The sequence below is a fragment of the Mercenaria mercenaria genome, chromosome 1, assembly GCF_021730395.1.
Source record: "Mercenaria mercenaria strain notata chromosome 1, MADL_Memer_1, whole genome shotgun sequence".
In the NCBI taxonomy this organism is placed as follows: domain Eukaryota; kingdom Metazoa; phylum Mollusca; class Bivalvia; order Venerida; family Veneridae; genus Mercenaria; species Mercenaria mercenaria.
Window position 1 is genome coordinate 33,140,965 of NC_069361.1, and position 17,241 is coordinate 33,158,205.

Sequence of the window (17,241 nt, forward strand, 5' to 3'; positions counted from 1 at the left end):
GGAAACTATGAATCATTTACTTGTCTAGCATGTTGTGAAGACATCTTCATAATAACTACACCTCTGGTGCCACCTACATTATTTATATAATCTTTGATACACTTCTAGCAATTAAATTATTTTCAGACAAGCTGATGTTTGATCACTGAATTTAAGCGTGCCACTAATCACGATTTTCACAATTATTTACGAAAAAAATCGGAATTTCACAGGGCATCTTAAAAATCAACACAAAAATGACCGAAAGCCTAGAATTACTGTTTAAAAATTCAAGCAAAGCTACCTATATAGGCCCATCAACCACAAAAACATCGGTATTTTCGAAAAAGGAAATTGAAATGACATTCATGTCCGCCATTTTGAATCATGAATTACTTCCCTTAGCAAAATGGGATAATTCCCGGTATTTTCCCGTACCTTTACCATTCTCTCGCCAAATTCCCGGTATTTTCACGGCCAGGAGTCAATTTTTGAAATTCACGGACTTTTCCCGTTTTCCCGGATAACGTGGGAACCCTGTTAAGGGTGTCTATGGGCATATGATGGGTAAGTCATGATTTTGGTTATATTTAGAATAATTCATACAATGAGAGTAGATTTTAATGAAACTTTTAACAGTTGTAAATATATGGTAGTTTAATTAGCCTGTTGACCTAACCCCCTCGCAAAATGACACTGTTAAGGTGAGAACCTGATCCAAATAATTGTACTCAAGTGTTGATAGTGTTATATTTTTTGACTTGTCCATATTCGAAGTGAGGAATAAGTTTTTTCAAGTCTTCAACTATGTATAATGGAATGCATGCTTATTCCACATTTATTTCAACACTTTCTTCCAAAGAGGATTGTTCGCATGACATAACAGTACAATATGGTTTGTAAATATACCTTGAACCATAAAACTTTTTTGATGCCAAGAAAATATCTTATTTTATAACTCACAAGAGTTATTGGTAAATCAGCAAATAATAATGACAAACCATATGAGATAATATACAGTAATAGTACAGCAAAATTTCATCAGTCGTTAAATAAAAAATGTACACAATTGATCTGTTTTACCTTACAAAAACAACCATTTCCTGAAGTGAAAGTATCCCTTTTGCTTTTATTTTTCACTGCATGAATGGCAAAAATTGTCATTATCAAAATTAAAATCAATAACACTTTTTTCCCAGTCATCTTCAATTTATTTTACAAAGTGACACGCCGATAATGGAAAAGAAACTATAATTCTGTCAACATTTCTACTGTTTATAAAATTTGTTATGGTGCCTTACAACATCTCACAGGAAATGATTGCACAAAAACATAGTTCTAAATTGCAGGTTCCATATAATATCAACAGGAACAAATTATTCTTCATGTTTTGAACTGGTGATATAATATTTAATTTTCTATACATAGCTTTATAAAAATGAAATACATATCATAATTATCAATTGTCGCATTTCGTGCGGATGAATATATTTGAGAGAGTACGTGGCGAATAGTCTGAAAACGAGTTTGGAATTCCCTGATCAAGGGATTTCCCGGTGTAGACATACATTTTACCTGAAAATGAATGTCATGCGACAGTACTGCAAACGTCAGATATTTAGCCTTTTGAGACACTGTTAGCATTTCCTGTTATTTCAGACTGATTGAATTGTGACTCTAAAAGTTTTTAGAGGGAGTTTACCTTGCCATCTTTTGTTACATTTGTTATTCACTGATGATGACGATGATGATGATGATAATGATGATGAAACATTTTCAACATTTAATAATCAAACCCATAAACTTTCAAATATATGTGTTGCACAAATTGACACGTTCTCGTATTTGGGCGACGTACGTTTTCTTAGCTCGAAGTGGTATAGTAGAGCAATTGCACTCACCTGTTGCCAGCAACTGCGACCCAACTTGGTTAGTTTGTACGTATGTTAGTATGCATATATGGAATTGAAATTTTATGCAATTGATCACTGTGATTCTTGACACAAACATTTAGGCTGCCATACAAAACACTGCGAAGACGCACAGAGACATGCAAAGACGCACAGAGACACACAAAATGCAAAGTCAGACACAAAGACATATATTTGAAAGCGTATGAGTTTGATAATGTTTAATGTTGATTTTAAAGTTAACTTGATATTTTTGCCTTTTCCTTAATCCTATGATTTGACATGACCACCTGGAACATATACAAAGAAGATATTAAAAAATAGATTTAACATGATTAAAATCTGTCAGAATTAATCTGATATTGTGATAATTTTAGCACAGGTCAATATCTCTCCTCCACGTACAACCCACTTATGATTCAAATTATGGCGCAATATTTTCCTTCTATGTGTATATAACCAATGACGCAAATCGCGTCGCTAACAATTTGGAGGCTTAAATTCAAATACTTATCCAGACCCAGTTTTTCACTCTAAAAATAATACATGTCTGGAAAGCTCATTCCAAATACATCATTATATGACCTAACTAATGAGAAAACCTCTGTTTCGTAGGCAAAACACTTTTAAACTCCATATATGTTGGTGTGTTTTCCGCTTACACTGTTAAATTTCTACCTCAGTCATGTAAAGCTGTGTTTGTATCGATTGGTTTATTTTTAAACCCTGTTACAAGTCCTGTGCATTTCATTGGTTACACATTTATACGTTTCAAATTTTGAATATATATACGGAAGGTGTTATGGTAGATTTGGCATGCCATTTTTAACTTTTGTTCATATTTCGGCATTTTTAAATCATTTTTATGTTTTCCTAGTGATAAAATGTGTATATAAACACAAAGTTTAAATGGCGTAGATTTCCACCACAGTTTTGATCCTAACTACTTGAGACGTAGAGGCAGACATACAATAAATGTCAGTCTGTAAAATTGGTCTGCCTTGCAGTCGAAAAATTGAGACAAGTTACAAGCATGATACTTTCATCCTAACAGATTTAGATTGAGACTGTTGTTTTTATTTTAGGTAGTCTGACGTGCAGTCAACGTAGATTATGTTCAAGAGAGAACTCCGGAAAGTTGCTGTCACAACTGCAGGCTAAGATCAGATTTAGTGGTCCAATAACTGTTGCTGATTATATGAAAGAAGCACTAACACATGCAACTGAGGTAACTTTCACTTTGCAAGAAAACTGATTATACCCCTAGATGCAAAGTGTATGAATTATGTTGGAAGTTATGCCTGTCAGTAGGTTGGTCTGTCCATCCATCTGCCCATCACGTCCACTTCATATCTTCTTAATTACTGGAAAGATTTTCCTAAAAGTTGCATCATTTGTTAACCTCATCAAGACGACATGTTGAGTGCTCAACTGAAGTCATTAGATCCAAGGTCAATGTCACACTTGAAGGTCAAAGGTCAAATGGCTTAATTTTTTGCCCGCTCCATATCTTCCAAACCGCTAGAAAGATTTTTTGTAAGTTTATCATCAATTATTAATCTTGTCAACAGGGTTCTCGGAAACGCTTAAATTATGCGTATTTGTACACATACTTTTTGGAAAAGGACACCAAAATATTCCAACCGCGTTTCCACAGGAAGAGCTTCAAAAAGCTATGACTCTATCTAGCAACCGGCAAAAATATAGGACTCCAGTTTTTCATACTGGAACTCCAACTTTTTCTAGGATTCCTACTGAGAACCTCACTATTCCTAGTAAGAACCCTGTGTCAAGAAGATGTGCAGAGTGCCCAAGCCAGATCACAATGTCCAAGGTCAAGGTCTCCTTTAGAGGTCAAAGATCAAATACAGTAACTTCGGGTCAACTCTCTTTCCTTTAAACTGCTTGAAAATTTTTATAGAAGTAGCATCAGTTGTTCACCTCATCAAGACAAGATGCAGATCATATGACTTGAGTCACTAAGTTCAAGGTCAAGGTCACACATAGAGGACAAAGATCAGATAGCTTAAATTTCATAAAATTAGGATCTATTGTGAACCTCATCCAGACATTATGCAGAGTGCACAACCTGGCTCATAAGGTCCAAGGTCACACTTAGAGGACAAATATCAAATACCTTAGATTTGTGTCCACTCTATATCTTCATAACCAAAGGTCATAGTCACAACATTTTATTTTCCCTATAGCGGAGCAGTCTGATAAAAATCATCTCCGGTTAACGCTATGCATAGGAAATGGAATACTTTAGTCAGATTGTGTATCAAAGCAGAGTCTAGGGGTATTTATCACCTTTAGTGATAGCTCTAGATTACTTTGGGTTGATAATTCAAGAAAAATTAGGAAGTTTCAATGTAAGTAATACGACGATAGCCAAATGAATTTTCCTGAGGAGTCATGTATAGTTTTTGGAGACTGAACTTTATTATGAGGATTTTACACAATTCTGAAACCATGAACATATGATAAAGGCTACCATATCCCTGTATCATCATTTCTCTGTTTATATGATAAAGGATGTAAAGGATTTTGTATGTTTTGGGATTTATACTAAAACAAACAGGGTTCCACCTGATATGTTTGAGAAGTTACATGTATTAGGTAGAAAGGTTGAATATCAAGAAACATGGTAATATGAACTGGTCACACGTTTCATAAACTTCATTGTATTTAAAATGTAACTTTGAATTAAATAGAAATTATATTTGCAGGGTTACTATATCCACAGAGATGTGTTTGGACAAAAGGGAGACTTTACCACTTCACCAGAAATTAGCCAAATGTTTGGAGAGGTAAATGTATCTAATTTTATTTAGTTTAAATTACTTTTTTTTTGGTCAAGGAGACCCCTACTTCCCCCGTAATCTCATTAGGTAGAGCTCATAGAGTGGAGGTCATGAGTCATCCTGTTGTGTGGTGATTGTTTTACAGGGAAATCATTAGTTAGTTCTAAGGAGGGGTGATTTTTCGATCTATAGGGCAGTCATGAGTCAATCCCTGGGTGATGTGATTGTTCTACAGGGCTATCATGAGTCAGTCTCAGGGTCAGAGTGAGGTGATTGTTCTACAGGACTATCATGAGTCAATTTTTCTACAGAGCAATAATGAGTCAGTCCCAGGGTGATATGACTGTTTTAAGGAAGATTTGACAAGAGACATCATGTTTATTGATTTAAGACTTACAATCGACTGAAATTATATGTAAATATTTAGTATTTATTTTTTAGTGTTTTATCTAATGTTTTCTTTTAAAAATTCTTTATGAAGTTGTTATTTTCCTTTTTCAGTTACTTGCTATCTGGTTTGTGATGGAATGGAAGATGGCTGGTTCCCCTGATAATGTGCAGTTAGTAGAACTTGGTCCTGGAAGGGGAACCATGGCAGATGACATGTTGAGGGTACTAGACATAGTCACATACATATAATGATAATGAAAAAGGAAGCACTTAGGCTTATTGTCTAGCATTTCAGTGTTTCATTTGATGCTCTGGTATAATGATCACCAAAACACTCTTAAGAATGTGTATTTATAGTCTATTTTCATTTTTAGCTCGACTTTTCGAAGAAAAAGTAGAGCTATAATTGCACTTGCCCCGGCATCTGCCTCACCATTGGTTCAAGTTTTTGATAAGGTCAAAAATATCTCTGTTACTATCAAAACTTTTGCCTTGAAACTTAAATTAGTTATTTACTATCAATGTCTGCACAAGGAGAAACAACCCCCATAACTCTGTTTGAATTTTAACAGAGTTATGCCCCTTTTTATCTTAGAATATTTTGGATAAAGTTTTTGATAAAGTCAGATATCACTGTTTCTTTCAAAGCTTTTGAGTTGAAACTTAAAAAGTTATTTACTATCAAAATCTACACCAGGAAAAACAATCCTCATAACTCTGATTTGAATTTTGACAGTTATGCCCCTTTCGCAAAGCTCTAATTCAGAGTAAAGCACTGAGAAAAGTCGAGCATGCTGTCTTACGGACAGCCCTTGTTTTTCTACTTTACCTGTTTCATGCATTTCCAAGCATGTTTTGCTCACCTGGTTTTATGTTGTGATTTACTTTCATCTGTAATCTGTCTAGCCATTCACACTTTATAAACACAACCGCTTGGTGCACATTTGATGCAAATGGAGCACTTTTGAACTTATATATATATATGTAGGAAAAAAGTGATATATAAATGTTGTATGGTAATACATTTTTTGTGATAATAACTTTAAAGAAGGTGTGCTAAGGGAAGAGGAAGGAAAATCAATGTAGCATGTTTGGAACTAAAAGACCTGCGCTATGAGAAAACCAACATAGTGCATTTGCGACCAGCATGGATCCAGACCAGCATGCGCATCCGTGCAGTCTGGTCAGGATCCATGCTGTTCACTTTCAAAGCCTATTGCAATTAGAGAAACTGTTAGCGAACAGCACGGATCCTGACCAGACTGCGCAAACATGCATGCTTGTCTGGATCCATGCTGGTCGCAAACACACTATGTTGGTTTTCTCAAGGCTCAAAACATGATTATAGTATTAAATATAATGTTACAGTGTCTTTTGAGATGATTGTCATTTATCTTTAATGAAAGTCAAAAGTCTTACTAACTGCATTCAATTGAAACAATATTTCAAATGTGTTTATTTGTATACATTAATGACAAAAAACATACTTTTCAGGCAATTATAAATTTCCCTGACCTGAGGAAAGCTCTGTCATTACATTTGGTAGAGGTCAGTGAGAAATTGAGTGAAATGCAAGAAGAGAAATTGACTTGCTCAAACAGTTCAACAAAAACATCTACAGATGGTTCTTCACATTATAAAACTTGTGTTTCTAAGCATGGTCCTAGTGTTTACTGGTATAGGGATATAGATGAGATACCTGCTGGCTTCACCATGTTTGTTGCTCATGAATTCTTTGATGCTTTACCAATACATATATTTCAAGTAAGAAATTCTGGTATTTTTGTTTTAGATTTATGTTATACTATATACTACTTTTGTAAAATTGACATGGTATTGTTTAAAGAAATTTTATGTTATAGATAGTGCACTTGAGTTCTGTGTCTTTAACTCTGTCAGACATTCAGATTAGTAACCTCCAGGTGACTGGTACTGCAAATTCGGTCATTTTGTGGTGTTCAGAATTCACCAAACCTGCCTGTTTGTGATTAACCCATAGCCTGCTGGCGGCAAGTGATTCTGCCTCTGTGACCAGTGTAGATCATGATCAGCCTGCACATCTGTGCAGTCTGATCATGATCTGCACTGTTCACCATTCAGTAGGTATCTTTTTGGAAAGAACCCTTTTTAACAGTTAATGGTACTGTCCAAATTGTAAGATGGACAAGTTTATTATAGAAATTTAGCAGGGTAAGGGTTGAAAAGACTTCACTACTGGCATTATTCACAAAATTAGCAAAGATAAATCCATTGCAGATAATACCCAGTATACAGTAGCAGATCTTTGGATGAGGACTATCGTGTCAGGAAAAAGTTTCTGAAGTAAAGCACAGATTTGTTTTATCAAAATGAATTTGGACGATGTAATTTTTGTACTTAATGAATTTTTAAACAGTAAGTTATGTCTTTTTGGTTTAATTTTCAGTTTGAAATTATGTCAGAAGACTTTGTGTTATCAATTAGACATTTGTTTACAGCGTAGTTTGACATTAATTTTGCTGTAATTTCAGAAAACAGACAAGGGTTGGAGGGAAGTTTTAGTTGATACAGATCCAACAGCAGACGATAATTTAAGGTTTGTGTTGTCACCCACAGAGACTGCTGCTTCAAGGATTTATCTTAAGGTACCATAATTGTATTTCCTATTAAAGACAGATATTCTCCAAGCAGGGGACTGTGGGAATAAGAAGCTAAGCATATTTATCATGTACCCCATTCCTTTTTAGAGAAGAGTGTGCATGTATTGTTCTGCTCATGTCTGTAAGTTGGTGGCTAGACACTTAGGTTTTGGTTTCCAATCAATAACAGGATAATGCTTTGGCCTACTGTTATCAAACAGCAAAGGATGATTGTCTGTGGTCAGTATAATGACCCCTAACACTTTTTGGTTTACTAGGTTGAAAGTCAAGGTCACAGTTTTAGACTGAAGGTGGTTTCCTTTCAATAACTGAAAAATGCTTTGATTACAGTTGTCAAACATCATAGCATCAGTACCTGTGGCTTGTATTATTTTGAAAGTCGTTAAGTCAATGGTCAAGGTCACAGTGAACATCAGCCTGTAAACTATTTATGCTCAATAAATCGTATAATAAATAAAGTCTTTAAGGCCTGCTGTGATCAAACTTCATAGGATTATTTCTTATGGTCGGTAGATGACCCCTATGAGTTTGGAGGTCAGTAGGTCAAAGATCAAGGTCACAGAATCGGAAAAGTTAGGCCTATAGTGACCAAAATTCTTTAGGGGTTAGTAGTCAAAAGTCTGAAAACAGTTTTTGATCAGTTGCTGGAGAACACTAATCCTAAGGCCATCAAACATAATAACTTAAATATTTAGGGTGAAGATGACTAAGTGTAGTTTTCTGTTCAAATGATCAGAGGTCAGCTTGAGACTAGAAATGGTTAAGGTCATAATGTCATAGGTGAAGGTAGCTGCATACAGAAATATTACAAAATATAGCGCAAATGCATGGCTAAGGATTAGAAGAGAAAATAATGGTCTAGTGACCTGACTGACTGTCTATAAATTTAATTACATTTTTGTACTTTACTTTAATGGATATGATGATATTACTCAGTTAACAGTGGTTGTTCAGCATACTATAGACATAATGGGCTTTAAGACAATACGTTTAGGGGTTGTGCTTTTTGGGGAGGAATATCAGCCTCAGTGATAACATAATCTTATATTGCTCCAGGTCTGTACACTGCTTTAGACCTCTACTCTGCTTCAGGCCTCTACACTGCTTCAGGCATCTACACTGCTTCCTATACGTTGCTTTGTTTATTTCAGGTTGAGCCTGGTGATAACAGAGAACATATTGAAGTGTGTCCCAGTGCTGGTGTTACTGTACAATACCTAGCTGACAGAATAAACAGTCAAGGCGGTTGTGCATTGATAGCAGACTATGGACATAATGGGACTAAAGAAGACACTTTTAGGGTGAGTGTTTTTAGGGCGAAGTACATGTATCTATCTTAGTGCTAACATAATCTCATAGGGAACTTCAAAAATCCAGTATTTCTTACAGCAAAAAGTAAATCCGTCTCCTTCACCAAACAATTGTTTTTGCATTTATATCATGCAGTCATGCATAACTTAGCAGACATATATAAATTCATTGTGTATACTATCCACCTGTATATTAAGTATGTATTATAGCACACAATAAGACAGCCGTTTCATACTTTAAATAAACTTGTGGGCCAAAATTAAATCATAGTGGAAGCTGACAGTCCATCTACCTGTATCACGTTTATGGTGATGAAAAAACAGGCCAGTACAGAGACTACTGACATTCAAGAGAGACAACTGTATTCAATTCTTGAAATTTTAGATGACGATATCAGATCATTAACTTGAGATTTTTAAAATACTATAAACCAAGGGTCAAACACTGAACAGTTACAACTTTGTCCTCATTTAATTGAGTTTTGGATGGCAATTGTAGCCTTTCATAAACAGTTGCATTTTAGAAACAATGTTAAGAGTAAAGTCTACAATAAATTTGTCTTTCAAGAAAGACAGTTTGAAATACAAAAAATTTCACCAGTGTTTACGTTTCACACAGAACTCATGCATCTTATTTCAAAGCATGCCAACAGCATTTTTTTCCCTGCATGACCAGTAGCGTTTTAGCTCACCAGAGCACAAAGTGCTCAAGGTGAGCTATTGTGACCAGTCATTGTCCGGCGTCCGTCGGCGTGCGTTGTCCTGCATCCGTCAACATTTGCCTTGTGAACACTAGAGGCCACAGTTGTGACCCAATCTTTATGAAACTTGGTCAGAATGTTAGTCCTGATGATCTCTAGGTCAAGTTCGAAACTGGGTCAAGTGGGGGTCAAAAACTAGGTCACTAGGCCAGATCAAAGGAAAAGCTTGTGAACAATCTAGAGGTCACAGTTATGACCCAATCTTTATGAAACTTGGTCAGAATGTTTGTCTTGATGATCTCTAGGTCAAGTTCGAAACTGGGTCATGTGGGAACAAAAACTAGGTCACTAGGCTAGATCACAGGAAAAGCTTGTGAACACTCTAGAAGCCATTGTTATGACCCAATCTTTATGAAACTTGGTCAAAATGTTTGTCTTGATGATCTCTAGGTCAAGTTTGAAACTGGCTCATGTTGGGTCAAAAACTAGGTCACTAGGCCAGATCACAGGAAAAGCCTTTGAACACTGTAGAGGCCACAGTTGTTATCCAATCTTTATGAAACTTGGTCAGAAAGTTTGTCTTGATGATCTGTAGGTCAAGTTATAAACTGGGTCATGTTGGTTAAAAAACTAGGTCATTAGGCCAGATCAAAGGAAAAGCTTGTGAACACTCTAGAGGCCATTGTTATTACCCAATCTTTATGAAACTTGGTCAGAATGTTTGTTTTGATGATCTCTAGGTCAAGTTTGAAACTGGGTCATGTGGGGTCAAAAACTAGGTCACTAGGCCAGATCACATGAAAAGCTTGTGAACACTCTAGAGGCTACAGTTATGACCCAATCTTTATGAAACTGAATCAGAATGTTTGTCTTGATGATATCTAAGCCGAGTTTGAAACTTGGTCATGTTGGGTCAAAAACTAGGTCAGTAGGCCAGATCAAAGGAAAAGCTTGTGAACATTCTAGAGACCACAGTTATGATCCAATCTTTATGAAACTTGGTCAGAATGTTTATCTTGCTTATTTCTAGGTCAAGTTTGAAACTGGGTCATGTGGGGGTCAAAAACTAGGTCACTAGGCCAGATCATATGAAAAGCTTGTGAACACTCTAGAGGCATTAGTTGTGACTCAATCTTTATGAAACTGAATCAGAATGTTTTTCTTGATGATTTCTAGGTCAAGTTTGAAACTGGGTCAAAAAGTAGGTCACTAGGCCAGATCAAAGGAATACCTTGTTAACACTCTAGAAACCACAATTTAAGTTTGAAACTCCTGCAAATTAGTCAGAACATTTGTCTTGATGATCTTTAGTTCAAGTTTGAATCTGTGTCATGTGGGATAAAAAACTAGGTCACCTGGTCAAATCAAAGGAAAAACTTGTGAACACTCAGGAGGCCACAGTTGTGATCCAGTCTTTATGAAACTTGGTCAGAATGTTTGTTTTGATGATCTCTAGGGCAAGTTCGAAACTAGGTCATGTGGGATCAAAAACTAGGTCAGTAGGCCAGATCTACTCTGGTGAGCGATACAGGGCCATCATGGCCCTCTTGTTTTCTCTGCCACCATCAGTTTTCACAAAACATCTTAACAACAACAAAAAATGAATACAAAAGCATATATTATAATTGTACATGATGCACAAAGAATATCAGTTAGAAATATAAAGCAAAAAACGTTAGTTCCTGACTTTTTAAGGACTATACTCTAGTATTACTTTCCTTTCTATATAATAATTCCATTTAACAAAGGGTTAAGACCATGAAAGCTTAATATAATATATTTTTGACTTTAAAACAAATCCTTCTACAAGATTTGTTCTTGCATTGTTTAAAAGAAACCCTTTCACAAATATACTGACTGAACTAAATTTAAGGAGTGTTCAAAATGTAGTGCAAGCAGGTCTGTACTAACTACAGTCTAACCTTATTAGCAGTCACCTGTATATAGTGTAACTCTGCTTACAATGTTCATCTTTAGATCTGACTACTGGTTGGAACTCCCTATATGTATTATATGAACGCCCTTGGCGGGTGGGTGTCCATAAACTTTGTCAGGAGCATTTCTTCATCATGCATGGATGGATTTTTAGCTGGACTATACGAAGTATATGAAGAGCTATCCTACTCAACCTGGCTTCAGCGTCCTTCCACGTCCCCACCTTGGTTAAAGTTTTTTTACACTTTCTCTTTTTTCTCCTTATCTCTGTAATTACTTGATGGATTTGTTTCAGACTTAAAATAGTTATTCCTCATCATCATCCACATCATTTGGCACAAGGGCCATAACTCTAACACCAATATTTTCATGAATTATCACCCCTTTTTACTTAGAATGACAGGTTAAAGTTTTGAAACACTTTCACTCTATCTTAATTATTACAAAATTGATTTGATTCAAACTGAAAGTAGTTGTTCCACATCATCTCCCACATCATGTGACACAAGGTCCATAACTCTGGTACCAATATTTAATGAATTATCTCCCCGTTTTATTTAGAATTTCAGGTTAAAGTTTTGGTGCACTTTCACTCTATCTCAGTTATTACTAGATGGATTTGATTCAAACTTAATATAGCTGTTCCACCTTATCACCCACATCATATGACACAAGGTGCATAACTTTGGCACCAATTTTTCATGAATTATGCCCCCTTTTACTTAGAATTTAAGGTTAATTTAGATGCATTTTCACTATATCTTAGTAATTATGTCTCCTCCCCTCTGGGGGAGACATATTGTTTTTGCCCTTTGCATACTTAAGTGGCTATAAGAACAATAGGTAACTGTACTTTTTCTTTGATGTCATTCATTCCGTAAGGCTTTTATGTGGCTATTTTTCTCTTACATGGCTAAAGGCATGAAGGGGGCAATTAGCCGGATATGCCTCCGTGGTCCACTCGAATGTAGTCCATATCAATATATAGTGCAATTTTCCCGCCTAGTAAAGGCCATTTTCATGCCAGATATAAGCTTTATTGATGCTTGATTGTAAAAAGGAATGTCCGCAGATGATTTTAAGCTACGTTATATGCTTCAAAAGTTAATTTGAAGCTGCCTTGTAAAATGAAAGTGAAAGTAGGTATTTCTTGATGTCTACCTACGCAATATTAGCGTTTTCATCACGTGTCTCAGTCATGTGACCATGGTTTCACTGCATTATGGTCAACACCATATTTTTTGAGTATATTTTGATTGCCTAAAGACAGACCTTCAAGACAAGGGTAGTCTCGCAGGAAGTGAAAGGCTAGAAATCTTGATAAAAATATGTTATAAGTTGTTAATTTTATATAGAAAATAGTAGCGGAGGCATTTAATACCTTCATACCTAAAATGAAAAATTCTCACTTCGTGAAAATTGCTTCAACCGATGTAAAACTGGTACTTTCTGATCAGAATTGAGCAATAAGCACCATTTTAAGACAGAAATCGATTATTTTTGGTGTACTTCTAGCTGTTTCTTGCAAACGAATTATAAAAATAAGAAAAGTAAGGCCGTATGATACTGTATTTAATGAAACACTGGCATTATCTATGCCCCTGACACGTTTTTTGCAGGTGTGGACTGTCTGTCTGAATGGGGCACAATTCCGACAGTAGCCATTCTTTCAATCTGAAAGTTGGCAAAATTGTTGACAATTGACTTACGTACAATAATTGACTGCAACAGAACGATTTTGAAAACTTTGGTATTTCTTATAGGCATGAAGGGGGCAATTAGCTGGATATGCCTCCGTGGTCCACTCGAATGTAGTCCATATCAATATATAGTGCAATTTTCCCGCCTAGTAAAGGCCATTTTCATGCCAGATATATTATTGATTTGAAGCTGCCTTGTAAAATGAAAGTGAAAGTAGGTATTTCCTGATGTCTACCCACGCAATATTAGCGTTTTCATCACGTGTCTCAGTCACGTGACCATGGTTTCACTGCATTATGGTCAACACCATATTTTTTGAGTATATTTTGATTGCCTAAAGACAGACCTTCAAGACAAGGGTAGTCTCGCAGGAAGTGAAAGGCTAGAAATCTTGATTAAAATATGTTATAAGTTGTTAATTTTATATAGAAAATAGTAGCGGAGGCATTTAATACCTTCATACCTAAAAGAACAATAGAGAGAACAAAAGAGTAGCCACCTAAGTATCCATATGTAGGAACTTCCGTCCGTCCGTCCATCACACTTCATTTCCGATCAATAACTGGAGAACCATTTGACCTAGAACCTTCAAACTTCATAGGGTGGCAGGGCTTACGGAGTAGACGACCCCTGTCGTTTTTGAGATCACTCCGTCAAAGGTCAAGGTCACAGGGGCCTGAGCATGGAAAACCATTTCCGATCAATAACTTGAGAACCACTTGACCCAGAATGTTGAAACTTCATAGGATGATTGATCATGCAGAGTAAGATTACCCCAATTGATTTTGGGATCACTGCGTTAAAGGTCAAGGTCACAGGGGCCCGAACAAGGAAAACCATTTCCGGTCAGTAACTTGAGAACCACTTGACCCAGAATGTTGAAACTTCAAAGGATGATTGGTCATGCAGAGTAGATGACCCCTATTGATTTTGGGGTCACTCAGTTAAAGTGCAAGGTCACAGGGGTCTGAACATGGAAAACCATTTCCGGTCAGTAACTTGAGAACCACTTGACCCAGAATGTTGAAACTTCATAGGATGATTGGACATGCAGAGTAGATGACCCCTTATAATTTTGGGGTCACTGCATTAAAGGTCAAGGTCACAGGGGCCCGAACAAGGAAAACCATTTCCGGTCAGTAACTTGAGAACCACTTGACCCAGAATGTTGAAACTTCATAGGATGATTGGTCATGCAGAGGATATGACCCGTATTTATTTTAGGGTCACTCTATTAAAGGTCAAGGTCACAGGAGGCTGAACATGGAAAACCATTTCCGGTCAGTAACTTGAGAACCACTTGACCCAGAATGTTGAAACTTCATAGGATGATTGGACATGCAGACTAGATTACCCTTATTGATTTTGGGGTCACTTGATCAAAGGTCAAGGTCACATGGGCCTGAATATGGAAAACAAATTCCATTCAGTAACTTGAGAACCACTTGACCCAGAATGTTGAAACTTCATAGGATGATGATTGGACATGCAGAGTAGATGACCCCTATTGATTTTTGGGTCACTTAGTTAAAGTTCAAGGTCACAGGAGTCTGAACATGGAAAACCATTTCCAGACAGTAACTTGAGAACCACCTGACCCAGAATGTTGAAACTTCATAGGATGATTGGTCATGCAGAGGAGATGACCCCTATTGATTTTGGGGTCACTCTGTTAAAGGTCAAGGTCGCAGTGGACAGAAAATGGAAATCCATTTCCAATTTATAACTTCAGAACCATTTGACCTAGAACCTTCAAACTTCATAGGGAGATAGGAATAACTGAGTAGGTGACCCCTATTGTTTTTGGGGGTCACTTCCTCAAAGGTCAAGGTCACAGGGGACTGAACATAGAAAACTCTTTCCAGTCAATAACTTGAGAACCACTTGACCCAGAATGTTGAAACTTAATGGGATAATTGGACATGCAGAGTAAATGACCCCAAATGATTTTGGGGTCATTTGATCAAAGGTCAAGGTCACAGCAGCCCAAACATGGAAAACCGTATCCAATTCATAACTTGAGAACTACTAGGCCCAGAATGTTGAAACTTAGTGGGATGATTGGATATGCCAAATAGGTGATCCCTATTGCAGCCAACCATCAGTGTCTCTTTGACTTTCGCTCTTCTCCCCTATTGACTTCTTGCATATACGACTATGCAGTGGGGGAGACATGCGCTTTTTTACAAAAGCATCTTTTAGTTACTAAATGGATTTTTTGTTTTGTTTGTTTTGGGTTTGACGCCGTTTTGCAACAGTATTTCAGTCATGTAACGGCGGGCAGTTAACCTAACCAGTGTTCCTGGATTCTGTACCAGTACAAACCTGTTCTCCGCAAGTAACTGCCAACTTCCCCACATGAATCAGAGGTGGAGGACTAAATGGATTTGATTCAAACTAGAAGTACTTGTTCCTCATCATCACCTACATCATGTCACACAAGGTGTATAACTCTTGCACCAATATTTTATGAATTATGCCCACTTTTTGCTTAGAATTATACTTATTTAGTGTTTTGATACACTTCATCTTTGTCTCTCTTATAACTTAATATTTTTGACACAGACTCAAGCTATTGTGCAATATCTTCATCCACCATTGGAGTTATTAAACACTCCATGGACAACTCCAGCTTCCTCATATGTACCCAGTTTCACTATCCAGCATCGAAATAGTCGAGCACGATGTCTACTGTGACAGCTCTTGTTATGCAACTTGGCACAAATGTTCACCACGATGAGACGGAGTGTTGTGCGCAAGAACCAGGCCCCTAGGTCTAAGGTCAAGGTCACACTTAAGATGGTCAGATACAAGAAGGACTTTGTCTGGAGCATTTCTTCTTCATGCATAGTGGGATTTTGATGTAACTTGGCACAGTTGTTCACCATCAAGAGACTGAATGTCATGCACAAGAACCAGGTCCATAGGTCTAAGGTCAATGTCACACTTAAAGGTCAAAGGTCAGATACAAGAATGACAACTTTATCCAGAGGATTTCTCCTTCATGCACAGAGGGATTTTGATGTAACTTGGCACAATTGTTCACCATCATAAGACGGAGTGTCATGCACAAGAACCAGGTCCCTAGGTCTAAGGTCAAGGTCACACTTAGAGATCAAAGGTCAGATACAAGAATGACGACTTAACAAGCCCTCGACAGGCGTATTTTGTAACTATAGCACCCTTAATTTGTATTGTAATACATGCAGTTGTTACTGCAAAAATTTGATCTTTGTTCCAGTTTTAAGAGGGCTTTTATTAGTAACCTAATTTTTATGGTGCACATAGAAAAATAAAAAGATATAAAGGAATTTGTACATCATTTGTCTAAGAAACAATGAGCCTTGTATACAGTATAAGCATATTGAAGTTTATAACAGATTTGATGCTCAACATCAACAAACTTGATAGAGTGGTCACCTGACTCTTGTGATCACTTTCAGTCATTTCCATGTCAGCGTTCTTACTTGAGTAGTTCTCATCCAAAGTTTAACAAACTTGGTCACACTGTTTATGGGCATAATGTCTAAAAAACATTTGAAAACCAGCTGTGTAATCCCAGCCATTCTAGAGTTATGGCAATTGAACCACTTAAAATTGCAGAAGTTGACTGTGTTGACATAATAACTTGAGCAGTTCATGTTATTTAAACTTACAATAATTATGGGCATGTTATCCTGGCCAAGTTCAATAATTGGCCAGGTAGTCTTTTTTGCTCAGGTGTTATGGCCCTTGAATTAGTAGAAATTGAAAAAAATGATTACTAATGTACTGAATAAGTAGGATATTTTAAAAGTTAAAAGCAATTTGCTTTGACTGGTATATATTATGACTGTTAGCGTCTCTTGTTGATTGGTAAATTATGGAGCTCA

At 36.7% G+C, this 17,241-nt stretch overlaps 2 protein-coding genes across 5 annotated transcripts in view; one reads left to right on the forward strand and one right to left on the reverse strand.

The window, feature by feature from the left end:
* The window catches only part of LOC123542009 (ERO1-like protein alpha), a 55,441-nt gene extending 54,118 nt beyond the window's left edge, over window positions 1-1,323 (reverse strand). For 2 of the 4 annotated variants that reach the window (XM_045327654.2, XM_045327639.2), the window contains exon 1: window positions 1,063-1,323. In XM_045327654.2, the coding sequence (XP_045183589.2) occupies window positions 1,063-1,182 (120 nt within the window). In that variant the 5' untranslated portion in view covers window positions 1,183-1,323. The remainder of the gene's footprint in view (window positions 1-1,062) is intronic. The other 2 variants (XM_045327673.2, XM_045327661.2) reach the window with 2 other exon arrangements.
* A 142-nt stretch (window positions 1,324-1,465) lies between these two features.
* Window positions 1,466-17,241, forward strand: part of LOC123542046 (protein arginine methyltransferase NDUFAF7, mitochondrial-like) — a 29,582-nt gene continuing 13,806 nt past the window's right edge. The window contains exons 1-7 of the mRNA XM_045327682.2: window positions 1,466-1,615; window positions 2,975-3,117; window positions 4,619-4,699; window positions 5,195-5,305; window positions 6,578-6,847; window positions 7,594-7,707; window positions 8,874-9,023. Coding sequence (XP_045183617.2) covers window positions 1,561-1,615; window positions 2,975-3,117; window positions 4,619-4,699; window positions 5,195-5,305; window positions 6,578-6,847; window positions 7,594-7,707; window positions 8,874-9,023 — 924 coding nt within the window. The 5' untranslated portion in view covers window positions 1,466-1,560. The remainder of the gene's footprint in view (window positions 1,616-2,974; window positions 3,118-4,618; window positions 4,700-5,194; window positions 5,306-6,577; window positions 6,848-7,593; window positions 7,708-8,873; window positions 9,024-17,241) is intronic.